Below are 24,365 nucleotides of genomic sequence, written 5' to 3' on the forward strand. Positions count from 1 at the left end.
TCTGACCTGGACTCTAGTCTAGTCTCTGGTTCGGTCTCTGGTCAGGTCTCTGGTCTGGACTCTGGTCTGGACTAGCTGACCTGAATCTTTGGCTCTAAGAAGCTTGTTAGGTTTATATTCTCTTAACATTAAGAACAGACGTATTCTGGTCCTAAACCATTCTGGTATTTGTAAACTGGGAGTAGGGTAATAAAATCTATCCTGTCACTGACTAGAAACCTGTTTAAATATGTTAAACTGGTGTGATGTGTTCAGATCTCTTAGTCCTGGTTAAAGCCCTAGCAGCAGCATCTGGATGAGCTGCAGATGTTTAGTGGTCATTTTTAGGTTAAAAGGCCATTCCAGTTATCCAGTCTACTGGAAAAAGAATGATTGAGGAGTTTCTACTGGTCTTACTGGAAGACTAAACCTTTCATTCTGGCAATGTTTCTGATGGTAAAAAAAATCTTCATGAAGCTTTTAAGTGACGGCTGAAAGTCAGATTTGAGTCGATCAAAACTCCAAGGTTGCAGACCTGGTTGTTGGTTTTGAGAGTTCGAGTCTCCAGGTGTTTACTTTGCTCTTTCTCTTTCCTCCATCTCTGCCGTCTCTCACGGCTAAAAAATCTCTTCATATTTAAAAAATCCTCGTGTATGCATCCGGCTTTTGTCTGGTAGACTGCAGTCCTCTGGTCACCAACATATAAAGTTGTGTATCATCTGCGTAACTTGGTAATTGAGGTTTAAAGCTCTGTAACATTTAACCAAAGGGAGCATACAAGTTGAACAGAAGAGGTCCAAGGACTGACCTCTGGGGGACTTCGCAAGTCACAGCAACTTGCTCACATTTATAGCTGCCAATTGTAATGAACAAGAAATAACTTCATTAAAACACACAGCTGAGTAAAGCGGCTGTTGGTGGTATTCTGTTTATCACTCTCCTTCGCTTGCTTTGCTGTTTGTTGTCATTATGCCTTAATTTTCCTGACTTTTCTTACCCCAAGACTGTAACAATAAACACAAAGAGCATGAAAGTAAATGATTAGGACAAAAGTCAGTGTTGTTTATTCGCTTATCCTCACATCATCCTGGGCTGTAAAAAAGTGTTTTTATTAGTTTCAGCAACAAACTTGCTGCTGAACCGCTCAGTAAAACACCACAAATGAGTGGTATTGGCTTTGTAGATTCAATAATCAGGGTGCAGCGCTGCCCCGCATGGATGGCCTCGGGAGGAATCGATGGCAATCAAAATAATTTCTCAAAGTAAAGACACATGCTTGGCAAATAGGATGTAAAAGACGAACTGTCTTGTAGTAACCACACTGTGCTGTAAAACTAATGCTAATGAAATAAAAAAACATCAAGTGTTGTTAGGATAGCCAAGCTTCTTTTAGTTGCCTGTGATTTAAACCGTGAGGGACTGTATGAAAAATAAGCCTTAAATGTAAACATATTCGTTATGACTAATATGACTCAAACAGATTTTTCCTCAATTTGGCACCATCCATCATCCTGTCAACTCTGACCAGTTTCCCCAATCCCCACAGCATGATGCTGCCACCACCATGCTTCATTATGCTGATGAGAGGTGTGGAGTTTGTGCCAGACAAAACATTCTTTTTCCTCCTCATCTGACCAGGACACCGTCTTGGTGAACCCTACACACACTTCCTTATTTTTTCCCTGTAGGAAACCCAGCTGTGTGGACATGGTGGTCCCATTAACAAATAAACCAGAATCCAATGCCATGCTTCCCAGCTCCTTCTGATTTAATCCTGATTAATTAAATCTGATTATTGCCTGATCAATTAATTAAGTCTGATTAATGCCTGCTCTGATTAATGTTCCCTTCCCTGGTGTCTGAGTTTCTGCTGGACCTATTTATTAAACTGATTGTGTCAGTGTGACAGCGATTGGTTGCACCGAATTTTATTCCCATTTTTACATTTCAATTCATCAATTAGGACCAGTTAAATATCTATTTAAACTACAGGTTGTAACACTCATACACATTAAAAAGGGAAAGAAGAAGCAAGAAGAGTGAGTATTTTTGCAGGTGCCTGTAATTACCAGCCCACATAGTACATACTTGCTTACCACACGCTGACTGTTGCCTGGATGGTGTGTTCCCCCTCTGCAGCAGGATAATTAGGCTAAAGGAACTCACACTAATCTATAATAGCAGGAATGTTATCGGCATAATGCTCCCATTCGCTCGATACTTACAGCAGGATCTCCAAATCTGTACCATTATTCAAAATGTCTGGAATATTTTCCACACAGCCACACACAGAGAGAAGAGAGGAGCAGGAAGTCCAACCTTAAACTGATATATAGTAGTTACTTTTAAAGAGGCTGTGATAAAACGCCCAGTTTAGTCTCGGTAGTGTCTGCGGTTGGATGAAGGGCATCCTCAGCAACCTGCTTGACGACTCATTGTGCGGTTTTTGGATCTGTTTCAACGGAGCACCATAAAGCCTTGTTGGCACCTGTCTCCAGATGATACACTGTGTACAGATGGGATCATTTGTCTTGTGTGTGCGTCTGTCTCTCGTTATGCTTTCCAGTATTTACCGCCGCCATACATCATCTGTTAACCAGCAGCTCCGTAAAATCGTTGGTGTATTCAAATATAAAACCGTTGCATTTATCGGCTTGATCAATGGAGTCCTGATTGCGTCTGGTGGTTCACTGCTGCTTTTTATTGATACTGGGAGGATGGGCTGTTCATTAGTCCTGTCACTATCTGCAGCAGAAGCATCACTAATCGGTGTGTGTGATAATCAAGGCACAGGAGCAGATTAGATTATCATATAATGACGTTACTTATGACTGAGCCGACACTAAGGCATTGTTAGAGCTGTTAGACCGTCAGCTCAGATTCTATACTATTTACAGATGTTTGGAGATCTTGTAATGCGACTGAAGTTCAGGTTTCTTTAATCTAACTTTGAAAGTGCATGAGATCAAAAACGGGACGGTAATTCTACAGCTATTTGGCCATTGTTCCAGTCTTTTCAATACAGTAACTGTTCTTGAGTAATCAGTCATGATATTATGGTGATAAAAAAAAAGGCTTGGAGAAATGGAAAAGCTGTAATTTATCTCTATGTAAGCGGCAAACAGAAGATTCAGCATATTAATTTGTTAGCTGCAGTTTTGTGAGAAATGTTTAGTTTATTAGGATATCTCTTTATCTTACCAGGCCTCAAGTTTGGTAAATACAAGCTTAGATGAACAACACATGGCTTATTACACTTATTTATGTACAAAAACTGAACCAAAATGCAGAAGTGGTGTGTGAAAAACCAGTTACTCTCTATATGATTAACCTGAAGTCATGGTTTTCAGTGTGACTGGACTGCTTTCTTTTTTCAGTCATTCTGTTGTAGATCTGCTGCTGTCTTTGGGATCATTGTGTTTTTGCATGAACCAGTGTCAACTGGGCTTTAGTTGTTGGGCAGAGTTCATGGCTCAGTGACTGCAGGGTGCCCAGGTCCTGTGGCTGCAGATCAAGTCCAGACCACCATGTTGACAGGTGGTATGAGGTGTTTCTGCTGATTTGTTGTGTCTGGTTTTCTGTTGATATCCACTTTTTGTCTGAGGACTGGACGGCAAAGCAGGATTTTCTCTTATCATGGTTATGTTGGGGTTAACACGGGGTTTTCTGAGCTAGGAAGCTGGTGTATGCCTTACAGGGAAATCACCATGGTAACTTGTGCAGAATGGCTAATCTGCTCTGGAGGTTTATTGGGTTATTCTGTCTTACGTCGTTTCGACTTCACGACGCTCAATAAATCAATGTAAATATAAAAAAAAAATAGAGCAAGTTTCAAAGTTACAAGGTTCCACATGAGCTCTTACGAAGCTTATACGGAGCCTGAGACACGCCTCTGTGCGTATATTTAATTTATTTTAATCGAAATGTCTATTCTAATTGCCTGTACTGTTTTTCCATTAATATGATGTATAATACGTGTATTTAGATATGGTAGTTATCAAGTGATTATGGGGGTATTCAGTGGGTACGTACATCTGGGCTGTAAGAAAGTGGTCAAGGTACTGTCCAGGATTACTTCCTGGTTGTTGCTATGGCAACAGTGTTGCTTTTAGTCTGGATGATGTCTTTGCACTTTTCTTAGGATTCTGTTCTTAAGTAGCTGCTCAGCAAGGTTTTTCCACATCTGTGATTGGTCAGACTCTGCAAGCTCCACCCCTTTTATGTGAGTGCACACTGATGAAGATGGAGAAACCCTGGATTTATTTACCCAGTTCATAACCAGCTTTGTGGTACTGCATATGCAGATCCTGAATGTCTGCATAAGTCAGCCCGGGTAATAGGAAGGTATCTAGGTTTGTCAGTCACAGTTGATCCCACGTTAATCACATGTTGTACGGGTCTTCAGTTTGTCTATAGGACATTGCTCCAGAAGTCTTGTTTTATGTTCAGGTGCCGCTAGCATGATGCTAACATTTAACATGTAACTGAAACCTGGAAAGTCTGAGGTGTACTTCTTGTTTGTTTTTTTTTTGGTTTTTTTTGCAGTTTTTCAGAGTATTACTCTGTCTGACCTTGTGCTGAGCTTGCTGGGGGTTTACTTTAGGGATGCTGCTGGTTGAATGTTTTCCTCTTGCAAACATTTCTCTCTGTAGAATAATGGACTGTAGACAGTTTGGAGTTGTAATTTTTATAGAAATGTTAAGGGTGGGTTTCTAGTGCTCTTCCTCTGCAGTCTGACTCAGTATTTATTGAATAATGTTGAGATTTTGTCCATCGGAAGTTGTATTGAACTAATTTTAAAACCAGGGGAAGCTCATGTGTGTATCCGTGTATATACTTCCAGTCTGCACGGTGGCATCGTGGTTCGCACTGTGGCCTCACAGCAAGAATGTCGCTGCCTTTCTGTGTGGAGTTTGCATGTTCTCTCTGTGTATGTTGGTTCTTTCCAGGTACTCCACCTACAAGTTAACTGGTTTCTCTAAATTGTCCCTAGTGAGTGTGGATGGTTGTTTGTCTCTCTGTGTTGGCCCTGTGATGGCGGCCTCTCACCCAACGATTACTGGGATAGGCTCCGCCTTCTTGCAACCCTTAATTGGGACAATCAGTTAAGAAATTGGATGGATGTCCGTCCATCCACACACGCCCAGCTAGGATAATAAGCTGGCCAAAGGAGGAGGTTCAGACTGCAGATGTTCATCAAGCATGGAGGGTTTCAAGTGTCCGGTGACTGTACCCTAAGCAATCATACCTGGATGAGAAAGAAATGGAGAGAAGCTCCTGCATGGGATGTACCACCGACAGATCATTTAGGTTACCGATATGAACAGGTCCTACCAATGGCTGGAGAGGGCTGGACTGAAGGACAGCACAGAGGCGCCAATCATGGGAGCACAGGAGCAGGCCTGGAGAACCAGGGCCATCGGGTCTCAGAGCTACCACACAAGGCAGGACTCCAGGTGCAGACTGTGGAAAGAAACTCCTAAAACAATCCAGCAGCTCACAGCAGGGTGCAAGATACTGGCAGGCAAAGAATACATGGAGCGCCATAACCAAGTAGCCGCATGGTGTTCAGAAACATCTACGCACAATATGGACTGGTCCAGTCTCCTTTCTCCAGTCCAACTGGAGACCCCTAAGTTTACCAAGGAGTATCCAGGCCTCAAGGAAGACCTGGAGAAGTCCTGGAAGGTAAAAACAAGTGTTACCTGTAGCTATTGGAGCACTGGGGCCCCTCAAGCTCCCAGGACCCTGGGATCTGTCCTGAGCTTGATATGAACATCCCCCTCCCCTCGTCCTGCCCAGAGGGGATGGGAGTATGTTTTTGTTTTTTTTAATTTATTAATATTAAAATGCTCTGGTAAAACTTCAGAGTTGATAGTGTAATCTCTTCTTGACGTGCCTGTACAGAAATGCTACGTGGAATATTTCTGAGAATCCATCCCCACTCCCTATCTGAAGCCGAAACTAAGCTGAGTGTATTCACCGATGTGCCGACATAAAGACTCCCGACCAGGATGGATAAATCCTTTTCAGAATAAATGGAGATATGAAGCAGGGAAGCTGGATGCAACTAAAGCTGACATGTCAGAATTTCAAATGATGGTTTATTCAATTTCATTTTAATTGGACACATTGTTTGAAGTAAAATTTGCACAGATGTTTCCGTAGACCAGTGTTTTTCAACCTTTTTTTGAGCCAAGGCCCAGTTTTTTTTTTTACTGGAAAATCACAAGGCACACCACAAACCAAAATGCTTTTTGTTTTTTGGTTTTTTTTTAAGTCCCTATTATTAATATAAAGTCCATCTCGTCAAAACCTTTTGAATAGAAATCAGATAAACACAAGAAAGAATTTTATTGTCTTTCACTGGGACCTGTTTGGATGAACAAAGAGCTGCTTTTTATACCAGTTTGGTGAATTTGGGTAATTTCTCAGGGCACACCTGATAATTTCGCACGGCGAAATACATATCTCCTGTACATATCTCCTCTGAATCCAGATGTTACATCACCTTGACCCAGTCCCTCCATCTGACCATGAGTGGAGCTCCAGCGGGTCCTGCAGGCACTGGGAAGACCGAGACTACCAAAGACTTGGGCCGAGCCCTCGGCGTCATGGTGTATGTGTTCAACTGCTCTGAGCAGATGGACTACAAGGTGAGCGAACATGAAGCTTACGCAGCTTGTTTGTGTATGCTTCTTTTCATCTCTGGCTTTGTCAGCGATATGCGGCGCATTTGTCATTAAAGTTGTCGTCCCACCTTCATGCTCTTCTCTTTTCATCTGCTTTCCTTTTCATCTTCTGTTTGCGTCCGTCTTTTAAAGAAGAGCTGATTACTTTGACCCTGATTCTTCTGCTGCCAAACCCTCTACGTATTATTTCTCACCCCCTCTTAGGATGAAATGGTTAAAGGAGATGTGTAATCTTGTGATCTGGGGGTTCTGATACGACACAAAGGCGTGCAGCCCTCCTGGTTATGCATTTCACAGCATGGTAGAAGTCCTAATGTCGTGCAGGAGGAGCGTGTGCACCAGGAGCTTCAGAGCTTCATGTTGTCAACTCGTTCTCAGTTGCACATTCAAACACATCTACACACAGGTCATATCAGTGGTACGGTCAGGTTTGCATAAGACGGTCTTGTTACCATGGCAATGGAAGAGAACAGTGAGTCGCTGCTTCGTCCTGGTCCAGCTGTTCTCTGAAGGGCTGTGATGTTGGACCAGACTTTTTCTCCACAGGGAAGTTTTTATCTGGACTCTTTTATGTTCAGTAGGAAACACACATTCACCATAAGTTTAACCTTTGGTGACGATTCTGCGACAAATTTAAGTTATGAGCTTCACTTCCTGTGCTATGTTTACTTTTAGACAAGGTTGGAAAGTTCTGGAGGTTTTCCTTTCTGGTTCTGGTTCTGGTGGAGGATTTCCTTTTTGGTTCTGGTTCTAGTGGAGGTTTTCCTTTCTGGTTCTGCTTCCTGGTTTATTCCTTCCTGGTTTTGGTTGAGGTGCTAGTTTTCCTTCCTGGTTCTGGTTCTGAAGGACTGAATCAGAGTTGATGTTATTTATGATCAGAGTTCATGTAAATCATACGATGAATTTGTTTAAACTGGAATAAAATTGTACTACGATGAATCACATTGACTTGGTCTCCATCTGCTCAAGCTGATGGACTTGAATGGAAAATGCATGTAAAGAAGAGCAAAGTTGCACAACTTTCTAAACCTCATCATGTCTGAGATCGTCTGCTGCTGGTTTGCAGAAGGTTTTCCGTACCAGTGAAACTGGAGACAGCATGTCAGTAAAAACCAAACCTGCTGAAGAAACTTTCTGAACTTGTTTAACAACATGATTGCCATGTGAGACCATCAACGCCTTGCTTTTGCTTTTAAAACACTCTGAGCTGGATTGTGTTTTTACAATTAAAGATACTACAGACACATTTACGTCCACTGCCAGCCCAGGTTAAGGAATGCAGCGTAGAACAAGACCTTAGAATTTCTGACCCACATAAGGTCTTTTCTGGGAGCCTGATTGACATCTGTCTGTCCAACAGTCTTGTGGGAACATCTACAAAGGCCTGGCTCAGACTGGAGCATGGGGATGCTTCGACGAGTTCAACAGGATCTCTGTGGAGGTGCTGTCTGTGGTGGCTGTACAGGTAAGAACATCCGGACCTAATGGCGAGGCCGGCATGTCCTGGAGGTTTTTACAGACCAGGTGGAGCAAAACGTGAGTGTTCTATCCAAACATCAAGCTGTAGTTGGAAATAAGCCCCAAACAGCTCTGTAGAAGTAAACAGTCACCTTGTCACAGATCCTAAGAGGAAATTGCTTCAGCCTCAAGATTAATCCAGCAAGCCTGGCACCTCTGGACCCAAGGTCTTCCTCATAATTGGGGGCTTCTCTGATCTGATTTGAAAGTGAAGGCTGGAGAACAGCTTCCTTCTTGTATGTCACACTGTTCATGCTGCTTCCATCTTTACTTCACTTGCAGTGCAGACACTTCAGGAATCAGCTGCAATCCTTTAAATATAGAATAAATCTTTTGTTTGGCCCAAAGAGGATTTTTTTTCTGACCAGAAGTAAAGAAAAATATGTACAAAAAGACAGAAATGCTTTAAAAAAAAAAATTCCCTTTCCACCTTGCTAGTATGAGGTTGGACCCCTTTTCCTTCAGAACTGTCTTAGTTCCTGGTGTCATCAGGGTTTTAGAAACATCCCTCAGAGATTTCCTCCATGTTGACATGAAGCATCACACAGTTGCTGCACATCATGATGAGAATCTCCCGTTCCACCACATCCCAAAGCTGCTCTGTTGGACTGAGATCTGGTGACTGTGGAGGCCGTTGGAGGACAGCGAACTCATCATCATGATGAAGAAAGCAGCTGGAGATGATGTGAGCTTTGTGACATGGTGCATCATCCTGCTGGAAGTTTCCATCAGAAGATGCTCCACTGTGCTCAGAAAGGGATGGACATGGTCAGCAGCAGGACTCAGGTAGGCTGTGCTGGTTAAACCATGTCATACTGGGACTAAGGGGACCAAAGTGGGACAAGAAAACCTCCCCCCACCATCACACCAGCAGCAGCCTGAAGCCTTGATCCTGACGGCAGGATGGATCCATGTTGTCATGATGTTTCCAGCAGATTCTGATCCTACCATGTGAATGTAGAGCTGAACTGGAGACTCATCAGACCAGCAACGTTTCTCCATCTTCTATTGTCCAGTTCTGGTGAGTCTGTGTGAATTGTAGCCTCAGTTTACTGTTCTTACTGACAGGAGGGAACCCGCTGTGGTCTTCTGCTGCTGGAGACCATCTGCTTCCAGGCTGGACGTGTTCAGAGATGATGTTCTGCATACCATACCACAAATCCCAGTTGATCAGCAGTTTCTAAATACAAACAATGATGACAAAAACAAAATAAAGTAGGATTTATACGGATGTTTCACCTTTACATGCATCATTGTCTGACTTTGTAATCAAGACCTTTTTTTCTTTTATTTAATTTCTATCCATGTTCTGTTACTGTTTATCCCATGGCAGGGTTGTAGGAGACCTGGGTATCCCAGCAGTTAGTTGGTGGGGGGAAGGCTACATCCTGGACAGGTCACCAATAAATCACACAAGTATTTATTTAATTCATTCATTTATTTTTCCGTTATTCAGGCAAAGTCAAAGGACTCCTTAGTGTTGACATTCACTCCAACAGGTACCAACACCTAAAAGAAATGTTGCAGGAACAAGAAACAAAATCACTTTGTTAACCAGATCAAAACCAGACTTTTGAAATCCACATCAACATGTTAGTTCCACTAAAATCAACCATCATCAAAGTTCCCACTGGGGGTCAACTGATCCATATATGCATGAGCTCCAGTAGATTAAAATGGGATTAAGAAACTCCAAAGCTCACACCTTATTTTTATTTATTTATTTCTGTTTAAAGAATAAAACATTGAGATGGTATAAAAGGAAAACATTTTCCAGATTTTTATTCTTCTTATTGACACAAAAAAAGGCAAAAAGCAGCTGATCAAGACGACAACCTGTCATCTGACAGAAATCAGCATTAAAGTAACATTTATCCAGAGATTGTTGCCTGTGTGGTGATGAGCTGGTTGCAGCAGAATGGCTTTAATGTCTTCATATGATCCATAGTGTGGCAGTATTGGACATATTTAGAATATATTCTAAACAGATAAATATGTCTAAATATACTGAATGAATTGACTTCATACATCTGGCAAAGAAAGCAGTAAAACTATGAAAGTTGTCAAAAACATGAGGATGTATATTTATTACGAGAACAATAAAATGTACTAAAGATACTTTACTGGATGTGATGGCAGTGCTACTCTGAAACCAGTCAACCCAGTGGTGTAATGGTGCCTGAAGAAGTGGGTATACTCCCAATTTCTCCCCCTTTTTTTAAAAAAAAACTGAAAAAGTAGCCAAGAAAAACGCTGTTTCAGAATAACTTACATGTAACATGGCACCTCTGTTTAGTTTAACACAAGAATCCATCAGTTTATCTGCTCCTTGTCACATTAGTTCTGCTCTTCGGTTTCAGGGAGGAAGGGTTATGGAATGACTAAACCAGTACTGGGACACAGACTGGTGACAGACAGGCACCACCATAATACCGATATATGTATATATGTCTATGTTCAGGCTGAAGCTAACGCAGCTAACAGCTAACTGCACCAGTGTAGCATGGCTAACCTCAGCTGAACTGCAGGGCGAGGTGGGGACATGTGTAGAGACGTTTGTCATTATGAAAGCAGCATCACAGGGTTTAGAAGTTAGTATACTCAGTGTGGACTGAAAGAGAAGCGGCTCTACTGAGTCCACAGTCCTGAACAAACATCGTAGTCTGCTGGGGAGCGGAGATGTTGCCATCTGTTTGTACTGTCATCCAGATCAGATCAGGTTTCATGGAAAATCCTGCAGCCAGTTTGCTAAGCTTTCCGCATGGCGTCCTGTTCCAGCAGCGGCGTTTCAGAAGGGAAGGTCTCAGTACGCTTCATAACATGAGGACTGTGTCATCGTACGATAGTTGGGGAACTTGTGGGTTCTAAGGATAACAGAAAAACAACAAAGAAGTTGTTTGTCCAGTCCGACCAGGTCTCACATGGCTGTTCTTTATGGTAGTGATGTGTGGTGTTTTGTCTTGTTTCTTGGTGTTAAAACAAGACAAAACCGTTCAGCTTTCCACCTCCAACCGTCGTCTTTTTACATGTAAAATGAACCAGATCTACTTTGGTTGTGTTTACAGACACTTGCTTTCATGTTAACTGCTCCTATTTTGGGAACTATGAAAGAATTAGTATTCCTTCCCACCAGGGGGCTCAGAGAGAAGAGAGAGTGAAGGAAGAGAAGAAGAGTGAGTTGATGTACTGGCTGAGAAAAGAGTTGGAGAACACAAGACCATTAACCGTTCCCCGTCTCCTGGTTTTCTATTACTCACCAACATAACAACTTTGCTTTTCATTGACTGACTTCCTGCCTGAACGATCCGCTTTGGTCTGGACCGACGTGGTTTCAAAGAGCCGTAAAGAGAAGAGCCGTGTATTTCAGCGAAGCGGAGAGCGACGATGCTCCTGGGATGCCTCAGAAATGCACCATGGTCCACCTGGTGGAGCCTCACCGTCGACTAGAGCTGCCACAATCAGCCGTGAAGCCGCGGCGCTTTCTTGTTTTGATGGAACATAGAGATGAAAGAGGATTTAGATTGTGATGAGCTCAGGAAGCTTCTTATATTCCGTATTTTTAGCTCAGTTTCCATGTTTTATTGAACCTATAGTGTAATGTTTGCAGTTTTAAGCTGGTTAAAGTTAAAGTCAGTAACTTATACGCTGACCTCAGCAAAACCTGAGATGGTCCGTTTTTCTGCAGCTCTCAGGATGAACTTTTCCACTTCTACCCTGCTTTCACTCCTCTTCCTCCACTTCCTGCGTAATAACTCAGAAAGAAGGAAATCGGATTCTCTCTGTGCCCCACGGTAGCTAGCCCTTTTGATAAGACGCCTCTTTTGAGAAATCAGCCATATTCTGTGTTTCAGCTGATGTTAGCGTCCCTGCTATCTTGCGTGCTGTTATCCTGGATCAAACAGATCCTCCCCGTGGCTTCATAAGTTTCACATGTTTTCAAATCCTGCCACAGACGCTGCCTTCATACACGCGCTGTGCCGCCAAAGCAAAATGTATACAGCTGATAAGGACACTGATTATGATCAAGATGATGGTGAGGATAATGGAGATGGAGCTCGCCCAGACGATCATTATTCACCGCCAGACTTAACCGTCACTTCTTTGCCCTTCTCTTTTCCCCCCAGCAAGCCGAGATGAAAGTCCCGCAGTCTTCCTCCATAAGCTGTGGAAGTCCGCAGTACTTAGAGAATTTTAAAGTGCCAGAAGAGTGAATAGGTGTTGCATGGCTGGATGAATAATGAATGACGCTGGCATATACGTGGAGAAGCAGACCTTGAGAACAGAGAGGCATCAAACTCGCACTGTGACAGCTCCGCAGAGTGGTCTCTCCTCTCAGAGCACACAGCTATAATCCATCCTGGGCTAGCGGGAGCAGCTAGCATCACCCGGCGCCGCGCTCAGCTGCCGCTCGGGCCTAAAACACAGGTGGCGGAGCGGCTCTGCATTAAGTAAACAGACCCGAACAGAAGGCAGCCAGACATAACAACATGGAGATGAATTGCGGAAGTTCTGCCTCCGTTTCCTGGCTGTGTTTCTTACGGATGCTTCGCGCTCCAGGCTGTAGATTTAACGGATGCCCGCCGGATCAAGCCTCTCTAAATGGCGGCTTTTCTAAAACTTTTTTTTGAAGCGTTTTTTAGCGTTTTATTCCCCCTCCTTGTATCTCTGTAGGGAAGCAGCGCTGTCACATCACATGAAAAACAAGCTCCAGTGATGTTTTTGGGGTAAACTTTGTGCTGCCGCAGCTGCCGTGTTTGTTTTTGCACCCCCCTCCCTGTTGTGTTAGCTTGACTGAGTGATCTGTAGCCGAGTACTCATCCATGAAGAGATGTTCCTTCTCTTTCCAGCTGTCGACTCGCCACGCTCCTTTAACGCTCGCATGTTAAATTCATAAAGCCTCTTACAGGCAGGACTGCAGAGTTTCCGAAAGTTCGCTTCTGATCGCTCATTTAGTCTTAATGTAGACGAGCAGAGCCTTGGTGGTTCACCAACCAGTAAACCCTGGCTGATAGCATCCTCATTTTACTGATCAGCATCCTCCATGAAAGAAGGAGCCTGGTGCAGAACAGCTTGACAGGCTGTTCCAAACTGATTCTGCACTGTCATAATAATGAGATGCTAATAAGTGACTTGTGAGACTTGTTTTCTTCGGTTTGCTTTAACGGCTCTTTGCATTTTAACATGGATGGGTCGCTACTGAACTTCTGTACATGCAGTCATGGTCCCCTGATGACCTTTGTTGTTGGAGCAGCGACACTCAGATATGCACACACAGCATACATGCACACACATTTCTGAAGGACGGCTCGCTGCACCTACAATATATGTTAGTTTAGATTCATGAACTACTGTGTAGCGTGCTCCCCACAAGGCCACAAAGCCAGATGCCGCGGTGATTGACGGAGCTGAAAACACTGTTTCCACATTCATGGAGGAACCTCACCCTGACAACTCGTCTCAGAGTGACACGACTTTCTTTCCACAATCCGCTGTGACGAACAGGTTTGAGCCTTCGTTTCTAAAGGTTTAAACTACAAGTTTGATCAGTTCAGACTAAGTTTCGGGATGCAGAGATCGATTTGAGACAATTTTATAGCAGATTTTAAAGCAATTACTTCCTTATTGGTGTAAAAATATGTTGATCTACACCAACATATCGATCATGTGGCCAGTGGGCCGATGACAATACAGAAACCATTATTAAACACCATTTTAACTGGAAATGTCTGATATGTTGTTTTTATTTATTACTCCTTTTCCTTTTTATAAAAACATTTTTTTAAAAATCTAAATATATTAATTTAAATACTTAGCATAGCATACATTGCAATTCCTTTGGAGATTTTCCTACTATACCTGAGGTGATAAAATAATAATGTTCCCAAGTTTTGTGAGTTTCTACAAATTCTACATCATCTCCATGGATGATGTTGGTATCTGGATGCTTTTTTCCTAAAATGATGATGAACTCTTTAGCTTTGTCATGTTAAGGTGCAGGTAGGTATCATAACATCACTTCACAAGTACTGATAAGGTGCAGCCATGACTGATTGAGCTCCCTGGAGGAGAGAGAGGAGGACAGGGTCATTCTAGAACAAGATGGCTGCCTTGTTGGGAAGACCCGCAGCTGTCCGTGTACATGATGAAGAGCAGAGGAAGAAAGATGCAGCTCTGCAGGAAACCTGCATGAGAGGTGATGATATTGGACATGTGACCAACAAACACCTGCTGAATTCTTAATACAGATACATAACCAGCCAAGCACACGGAAGTATCTCAAACATGGTTGTCGGTGTTCAGAACTGCTGATCAGCTGGGATTTTCACACACAACCTACGATGTTCAGGACATTCACATGGTAGGATCAGAATCTGCTGGAAACATCATGACAACATGGATCCATCCTGCCGTCAGGATCAAGGCTTCAGGCTGCTGCTGGTGTGATGGTGGGGGGAGGTTTTCTGGTCCCACTTTGGTCCCCTTAGTACCAGCATGACATGGTTTAACCAGCACAGCCTACCTGAGTCCTGCTGCTGACCATGTCCATCCCTTTCTGAGCACAGTGGAGCATCTTCTGATGGAAACTTCCATGTCACAAAGCTCACATCATCTCCAGCTGCTTTCTTCATCATGATGATGAGTTCACTGTCCTCCAACAGCCTCCACAGTCACCAGATGTGAAAATAAGAGCAAATAACACTGTGACTATGATAATGAGACTCTTTCCCTCCTGAAAGTCGGCATTTGATGCTCATGTTGGCCAAAAGTTTGCCTGAAATGACCGATGAAGGTCTGGCTGCAGGTTCAACACAGTTTAATGTCTAAGTCCACAAAGAGCAGCAGTTAAACAGCCTGACTGAAATGGTCCCAGTGAGGGAATAAGGAAACCTGCAGGTCATTGGCTGGACTGTTCAGGTACACAGCCAGAGGTTTATTCATGAGGTTAAAACATGTATATTTAGTAAAGTTAGGAAGTAAAGTGCATCTCTGCTGAAGCTGCGTTTACAGTCCACGTTTACTGCAAATGATCTTTCTGTAGCTGCTACCTTCAGCATGTTCGCTGCAGTTCAGCTGCTGGCGGGACGTTTTCGTCTGAGGAGGAGGAAGGAAGTTCACTTTGACTTTAGATGAGAAGGATGAAGTTTATTCTCTGTGGTGTTTATTTGTAGGTCAAAAGCATCCAGGATGCCATCCGCGATAAGAAGCAGAGGTTTAACTTTATGGGAGAGGAGGTGAATCTCTGTCCCTCTGTGGGCATCTTCATCACCATGAATCCAGGCTATGCTGGCAGAACTGAGCTCCCTGAGAACCTCAAAGCTCTGTTCAGGTCGGTAACACCAAATCTCTGCACTTTGTTCTTTTTTTGGTTCTTAAAGTGGAACTATTATGTGCATTTCAGGCTAATTTGTTTGTATTTCTGAGACCAGAAGGGCTGGGATTGATGGAGTTATTGTCACAAATCACTTTATTTACTTCAGACCGACCCTCTCCGTAGGCTGTCAGATCAGCCTGCGGGCAAAACGAGTGGATTGAGACTCTTCCGCATTAAGCCCCGCCTCCCGCCACTGCACTACATCGGGAGTGCGCACCGCACCTGCTTTCGCCGTCATTGTAACATCTTATAAACAGAAGGATTAGGCTCATATGAACTCAATGAAAAAATACAATGTCAACACATAGCATCCAGCCCTACATGTTGGAACCTGAATCAGACCCTGAAAACGAAGTGGAAAACAGCAACCCACAGCAACGAATGCAGCAGGATGTCTCTCTTTGGTAAACTCACCAGCCATCGTTGGAAATAACTTTATCCCACGTTTTCCACCCGCCTGATGTATTTGTACATGCCCTTGTTAACCAGTAGAAGGTAACCAATCACCGAACCTTATCCCCCGGGACGTCACAAGGATTTCCAAGTAGAAAAAACTCTCTAAAACGAGGCGTTTTTTGTCGCCATGGAAACCGAACGGAGAGTGTGCTGGAACTCAAACTCAAACATGCGTTTAGGTGATAAAAAACAGTGCCGTTCACATGTCTGATGAGGATTCAACACTGTAACACTGTAGAAAGCTCAGAAAACTCCAATTACCATCATAGCACCCCTTTAAATCTGTTCCATTTGTTAAATCTGTCCAGATACTGAGAGGACTTTCAGTCCAGCTGAAGCTCAGAAACACCTGAATGATGACACATGGAGAGACATGCAATATTTTCAATCAAACAATCAAATTATGTCAAAAATGTGTATGTAAAATAAACCAAATCTTCTAATCATATGTGTGCTATTTGGCATTGAAAACTGGAATAATAGTGTCTTGAGGTGACTGAAGTCTCCTTCATGTGTTCAGTGTTCAGGCTGATCTGCTGTGGTGCTTCTGTGTTCACTTCATCTACACAATTTCACAGCAAAATGTGCTTAAAATGATTGAAATGATGTCCTTATATGAGTAAATATGACTTTAACTCTCCTCTGCATTTGACTACTGGGTCTCAACTCACACAAACACACATTAATCCAATCAGTTTAGTGTTGCACTGCAGGAGTAAAAACATTCATTTAGCATCATTCAGTCTCTGTTACTTCTGCTTGTATGCATCAAACAGAAGCTTCTGATCCAGTAGTTCATATAAAGCAGGAGTGCCCAACTCTACCATCCTTCCCTTCCCCATCATATCCCAGTCAGCTGAATGTGTCTTCATCAGGCCTCTGCAGATGAAAGGATTCAGTCATTTTATTCAGGTGTAATTTGTTTCGCACTTCTCAGCCACCGTACAGAAAGGATGAATCTGAAAGTTGCAGGATCTGAGATCTTAACAAGCAGACTTGCTGAGTGTGTCAGTGATGGTCACATTCCTCTGCAGACCTTGTGCCATGGTGGTGCCCGACTTTGAGCTGATCTGTGAAATCATGCTGGTGGCTGAAGGCTTTATTAACGCTCGGATCCTCGCCAGGAAGTTCATCACACTCTACACGCTGTGCAAAGAGCTGCTGTCCAAACAGGTACGAGCTTTTGTCTTCACTGCTACCGAAGAGGAAGCCGTTTGCCGTGTTTCCACCTCAGTGTTTGACTTGATTATGTGGCTGAAACGAAGGTCTCTGAGCGACACGCAGGAGCGAACTCTGCCATCACAGTGAAGTATTACATATGAACAAGAAGCTGCAGGGAGTTTCTCTCCTAATTTTTCTTTAATCCCTCCTGGTCTGCTCCTGTTTTACATTTTATGCCATTTTAATTATTTAGAAAAGCAGTAAAATCAATCACAGAGCAGATTGATGGTTACTGAGCAGCTCGGGTAAGTGGTTTTATGAGCCCTCAGTTCTGGATAAATTTTCCATGACTGCAGGCATATTATAGTGTTATATCACACTACTCTATTTTTATGGCTGTTAAATGAAGTTATATTGAAATATGGACTTAGTTATATTGTTTTAGGGGCGTAAAAATCCATTGATGTCCATTGTTTCAGTCAAAAATCATCTATTTTGATTGAAAATATCGATTAAAGATTAATACAACAAAATGTGCTTTGCAAAGAATGTGTTTAGTTGTTTTATTGTCTTTGTTCCAAAAAGCAAAATGTCTTAATCTGATATGGAAAATCCAAAGCTGTGGTGTGTAACAGTATTAAAATGCTCAGAATGCATCAACCAATCAATCAAAACTTTATTTATACAGCACTTTTTCATACAATAGAATGTGGCAGAAAGTGCTTCACAAATGAAAAACATGAAAATAAAAATGTGTATTTAAACATGCAGATACAAACCCACACACACATACCCGTATAGTCGCACGCTACTGGTTAAAGCCCATCGGGAAAGCCCATCGGCACTACGTCCGGTACCATGCACATTTAAAAACAGCGAGATGATTCAGAAAGCGCCGTCAAACTCGCGACGCTTATATGATGAGAAAACACTGCAGACTGCATAGAAATGAAAGAGAGCCAAATTATAATAAATAAAACAAATAAAGAAAATATACATCACCACAATAAATAGGATTATAAAGTACAATAAATAAGATATATATAAAACCTACTAATCAAATTTAATTAAAAGCCAGGCTAAAAAAATGTGCAAGCCTGGATATTTACGAGGCTGTGAAAGTATTTGTAAAGAGGAGGAATGTTTCCATTATACCCTGTTTAATGTCTTCAAATGGTCATTTTTCTTCTATTTTTCCACAATGTGAATGTTTTTAAGCTCTATATAATATATATATTTCTATATGCACGACTCACGATAAGTGAAGCATGTTGAACTTGCAGGTAAAATTTGCAGAAAAGATAAAAAAACTTGATATAATACTGAAAAAGGCCTGTCGTAATAAACAAATCAATTAAATCACACAATAAGTAAAAATGTGTGCAATAAGTTTGTTGGATGGTGTAGAAGCCATATTATAAGACATGAATGTCTGCGAATATGCTAATGTGTGCAGGCTTGATTGGCACTTGGGTGGAGGGTGTGTCACTTTGGGTGTGAACGCACACATTACAAATAGTTGCACTCACCTGAGCGCATCGTTTTGGCTGTAAGGATGCAGAAGTGGGGTGAGCTCAGGAGTAAACTTTTTGTTGACCACAGTTAGATGTTTTTGCTCTGCGTATTGTTTGTTCTTTGTAATTTATTTAAAGTAACTATAAAAATAAACAAACGCAATAGGGAGAACATACATCTCGGTGCGCGTCATCAATATCTCCCGTGTTTAGCCTGCAGCGGCTAAGTAGATAATGGCGTTGGACAGTTAGCCGCAACAGATGGAATAATTTTAATTTTTCTTTCTTTTCTCGTGTCACATTTGTTCTAAGACATATTAACTAAACACGGCAAGACAACAAGTTTCTATCTTAAAACACTGCAGTTTTTCCAAACTGTGAAAAAAGATCTTAACAAACAGGCTAGCTCCATCATGCCGACAGTCAACTGCTTCATCCTTAGCTTGCACTCGGCCACAACAAAACACGGCAACTCTTCTTCTACTATGACATTGGGAGTGTTTGAAATGTAACACTTCACCTCGTCTCCACTGCAGCAGTAGGACGGTAAAGTCCCTACACGTTCAGTACCGTTGTTTCCGCAGTAACCATGAAGTGTTGTAACGATGGAAAGAGTAAATAAAAGTAACTGTTTATTCTAACGCCTGTACTCCCATCATTGGAGATGCCTGATGCTGCTGTGTGAAGCGGTTGTTGGGATTTTGCTCTGCTCACCCTTTTCCTCTCGACCGTCCCTGCAGGATCACTACGACTGGGGCCTCAGAGCCATCAAGTCAGTGCTGGTCGTCGCCGGCTCTCTGAAGAGAGGAGACCCCAGCCGAGCCGAGGATCAGGTTCTCATGCGAGCTCTGAGAGACTTCAATATTCCCAAGATCATCACAGACGACATGCCCGTCTTCATGGGCCTGATAGGAGACCTTTTCCCCTCCCTGGACGTCCCCAGGAAGAGAGACCTGGACTTTGAGAGGCACGTGAAGCAGTCTGTTCTGGACTTGAAGTTACAGGCTGAGGACAACTTTGTGCTCAAGGTACAGTCTGGGTGGGGTATGATGGTGGAGGGGGGATTAGGTAAAGGGAGATCCAGTGTGTGAAGTTGAGTCCAAGTCATGTGTGAAGGAAAATATGATTACATACTGTCTGTACAGCGGCAGCAAAGCTCCCAAATGGAGGGTTTTTATTTAACAATTTTGACAGATATTACAGTTTCGGTTCTTTCACTCGAGATTCGTCTTCATTCTCTCCAAAAGCCGTTTCCCTCATGTCATAATGCTCTGCTGGGAAATGCACATTAGTGTCAAACAGGTCTACAGCATCTGGATGAATTGGGCAAATATCGCCAGAAGCCAGTGGTTGGTTCAGGGGCCCGAGCTGATGACCTAATTCCAGTCATTATATTACACACACACACATGCACACAATGGCAGGTATTGTGTGTCGGAGACAGAAGTACCCAGGACCGAGGGAAATAAGTGCAATCCGCCTCGGGTCAAACAGACATGGGAACCACATAATAACACTCCATCAACGGAGGCTGGTGCCGCACCACGCCACTTAACCCTGACATTGTGAGAGACGGCCGCAGAAATAAACAAAGAGAAGGAACGGCAGCGCGGTCAATAACAAGCATACACCCCCAGAGCCTGAACTTTCACTGTCTGTGTTTGTGCGGCCAACCTTTTGATTTCAGACAGAAAGATGGGAGGCGGGGCAGGAGGGTGAGTGGGGGGAGTCAGGAGAGGCCGCTCTACTTAGCCTTAGCCTGCGCTAGCATCAGGGCTCCCCAGATCAAAGTCGTAATCAGGCGGGGCCTTTTGAGAACGTTCCAGCTGAATGGATCGGGTATGGGGGGGGAGCGGGTCGATGGTATCGATCAGGACGTGCCATCTGTGTGTTTGAGCGGAAGTGGGAAGGAAATCTCCCCCTTTCTTCCTCCTCCTCTCTCCCAGACACACACACACACATGCTGGAAATGCTGCAGCTTAAAATGAATTAGACTAAAAAAAAAAAAAATTTTTAATTTAAAAGTTTAAAATAAATTTTTTAAAAAAACATTTAAAAAAAATTTGTTTTAAATTTAAAAAAAAAGAAAATTAAAAAAAAAAGAATTTGACTTTGAAGCAGTAAAAATACTTTCTTGGAGGTTACCATAGTGACAGAAAAGTACATTAGTCATACGTTTTACATGTCTGGTTATACTGGGGGAGGATCCAGTTGAACCAGAGCAGTTCTCAGGATCCAGATCTTATTGATGCCATATTCTTATCACAACTGACTGGTGGTAAAGGTGCAAGGCATCCCCCTGTGACTGGAGTAAATCTATGCCACTCATAGGTGGAACATGGGAGAACCGGGGAGATTTGGGTTCTTTTAGTGTCAACGAGTTGAAACAAACAAAACAGCTCTGTATTTATTTCCAACCAGAAGTTGGTTAAAACTGACAAAATGAGCATTTCTGCAAAAATCTCTCAGTTCTTTACCTTATAAACTCAGAACACCCAAATCCATCTTAAAGCAAATACATCATTAGTTCAGTCATGTTTATGTAAGAGAAAAAAAAACTCTTAGTTTAACTTTTCCAGTTTAAAGTTTTCTGTCAGGATGTTGAAAAAAGAGGAGCATCTGGGAACATCTGGTCCCGCCAGGTGTTAAAGTTATGTAAATAAATGAAAAACACTGACGTGACATATTTCTCTGTGTCCTCATTCATCTGACACACACTGAGCCAAAATGCAGAAAGCAGCGTGTGAAAACTTACACTTCATTATTCATCTGCTTGTAGAAGCACATTTAGCCTCGGTAATTAAAAGGAGGCGTCTTCTGCGTGGTGTTAATGTTTTACATGGTTGCAGAGGAACTCACCGGCTCACCGTTTGGGTCTGGATTCAAGACTGCAATCAGGTTGAGGTCTAGACTGCAACGGGGCCAAGGCACCGTCTCAATTCTGTTCTTTTTAAGCCTTTCTTTTGCAGATTTGCGATTGTGTTTGGGACCATTTGACTTTATTCACCAAGTTTTCTTACAAACAAACCTGGTCTCAGTCCAGTTGAACAAGTTTTTACAAAGACAGTAGCATTCACCAACGTCTTTGTACTTTGTACAAACATTCATCAGAACATTTGAGTTCTGACATGTTTGAATGAATTCAGACTTCATGTCGTTTGCTTTCAATAAATTATATTAATGGAATTATAGTCATATTTTTGTTTAACATTTAGTTATTTTAAAATGAAAAGCACAGTGTTGCAGACGGTATCTTAATGTAATAATTTCCCTCAGGGAAAATTAGACTATTTTTAATTCATTAATTAGCTTCAAACATTTGTGCTGCTTTCTTCCTCTCACTGACTGAGCTCATCCCCATCAGCTCATCAGGTCTTTCAAACTCTGATTTCCTCAAAAACTTTGACATAATGTGTTGCGACTGAATACGGACATCTGTTAACTGGTGGTAAGAAGTGGAAACAAGGTTTGTCTCTGTCTGGAGACATGGCTTGTATGATTCAGTTACATTGCTGGGTCACTGCTTAGAGTGTTGCCTGGTAACACATGAGGACAATAAAGCAGATCTGTTCCTGTCACGACTGGTGACCTGTCTGGAGGGAACCCTGCCTCACCCAGTCATTACTGGGAAACACTCCATTATCCTGCGACCCTGAATTGGACGAAGTGGTTTAGAAAATGGATGGATGGATGTTCCATAAACATCTGAGTCAGCTCTACTTGATGAATGTGATCTCTAACAATGACTCATTACTTTTCAGTATATTGTTTATAACACTGCTTAGGACACGGAGGTTATGCGCTAATGTATAATAACCAGCTGACCTCCTGGTTAGTAAAACCACTGACCAGCCTTGGACTCAGCTGGAGGTTTTATTCCATCGGCTCCACTTCCTCTTTGGCTATTCTTACATCGAGGCTACAGATGATTAGGGTTGGGCGATAAGACCAAAACATCATTTCCCAATGTAGCTCATTTTATATTCCCATATCGATATAAAACTGTTTGTGTAATTTTTTGTCAGTAATAAGTTATGTGTCAGATGTGCTTGGCAACGGCAGCAGTGATCTCCTTCCATCTGGGGGGACTACGGCCGTATGACGATTTACGGGTAAATACCTGTTGCAGCGTTTGTGTCTGGAGTTTATTATGAGCTTTTGTATCCACTTGATGCTGCTTTTGCCCATTGATTCTCTGTAATCTTTGTCCTGATTCTTCCATAGGTGATACAATGAGTTAGTTGTGTCGGAGTCCATTGTTGGGACTGTAGGCTAGTCTGTTGTCAGTTCCATGTTGGTCTTTTTATATCCAAACCGCATCCATGCAACAGTAATGTCCCTTTTAGGAACAAACTCATCAGTTTGGTTTGGTGAATTACCTGCTCTGAAACGCGTCTGCTACCGTCTTCCTTCATGTTTGTTTAGATATTGAGCCGTGCATGCCGTAAAGCGCATCTTGACAGAAAATACTACAGTAAAGCACCTTATCCTGGCGTAAATAGAGCTTCGTATGAAGCGATAGACATTTTCTATCGTTCAAGGGATATATATCGTCATATGGCCCAGCCCTACAGATGATCAAAGGTCTGTTACATTTATTGACTTTTCACACAAATAAAAACACAGAAAGGCCAATAGCATCAGAGAGAGCGAAGGCCAACATACACAAAACACTCCAAACTACAAAGTAGAAGGAAAACTTATCCACCCACCGAAAACCAAAGAATATAAGCCCTTTAATCCACCCTCGCTTCATCATAAAGAGGAGAAAAGGACCCTACATGGAAACAAAATGGCAGCTCTGCCCTACAAGGCCATTCTGGAAAACTTAAATCCACCATAACAAACAGACAGCCATAGAAAAACCTAAACTTACACACAAAAACCACGGTGTGAATGGCAAGTAGCCAGACCTACAGATCCTCAGGTCCTTTATAGGCCATTCCCAGGCACTGATTGGCTGGAAGAGGCCACCGCTTATCAGAACGAGAGGTATCACCTGGTGTCATGAGACCAGTCTCCAGACAGCTGTCTACTGACATGTTCAATAACCAAGTTCTCACTTTAAAAAGGGTTCCAGTGCACATTTTTGTTATTATTCTGTCTCTGCACGTCATTCTTGGCCTTATTTGGTCATTTTCAGTCATTTTCCTGCAAACTGGAGCCAGCTGGTCTGTCTTTGAGAGTCTTAGATGTAGCTCCTGGGTGTTTTCCAAGCTTCTCATAGCAAAGCAAGGCAAGGGCTGGTCTGATGAGGCCTGACCTGGGCTGAATGTGCTGGGACATCCAGCGGCTGTCTTGAAGATTTTCCACCTGTGACTAAGTTTACTGCAGGACATAGCTTGGAAACGATGATTAAAATTTGAACACATTATTCACGTTTACATGGGAGTCTTAATTAATCTTTAATTCCAAATAAAAGTGAATTCCACTTTAAACTGATGAAAAATGCTGATGTAAAGACCTAATAATGAATTAAAAAGTTCAGAATTAAACTTAAGTCTGAACTAAGTGGCTGGTTTATTTGCATTTTAAAACCAAACTGATTAATTCCTCGGTCATGTAAACGTTAATTCTGCTTTGAGTTAATTCTGATCGTTCTGTACATGTTCGTCACCTTGTCCCGTCCCGATGATGATGGCTAGCGGTGTTTTGCCTCCCGCGTTCCGTAGT

At 42.5% G+C, this 24,365-nt stretch overlaps 1 protein-coding gene across 1 annotated transcript in view; it reads left to right on the forward strand.

The window, feature by feature from the left end:
* dnah9 (dynein, axonemal, heavy chain 9) overlaps nt 1-24,365 on the forward strand; it is a gene marked incomplete at both ends in the record, with an annotated part of 232,712 nt that overhangs the window by 75,864 nt on the left and 132,483 nt on the right. Inside the window, 5 exons of the mRNA XM_079260636.1 lie at nt 6,479-6,635; nt 8,032-8,136; nt 15,359-15,516; nt 17,052-17,190; nt 19,433-19,720. Coding sequence (XP_079116762.1) covers nt 6,479-6,635; nt 8,032-8,136; nt 15,359-15,516; nt 17,052-17,190; nt 19,433-19,720 — 847 coding nt within the window. The remainder of the gene's footprint in view (nt 1-6,478; nt 6,636-8,031; nt 8,137-15,358; nt 15,517-17,051; nt 17,191-19,432; nt 19,721-24,365) is intronic.

Source organism: Telmatherina bonti, assembly GCF_933228915.1.
Source record: "Telmatherina bonti genome assembly, chromosome: 21".
Lineage (NCBI taxonomy): Eukaryota > Metazoa > Chordata > Actinopteri > Atheriniformes > Telmatherinidae > Telmatherina > Telmatherina bonti.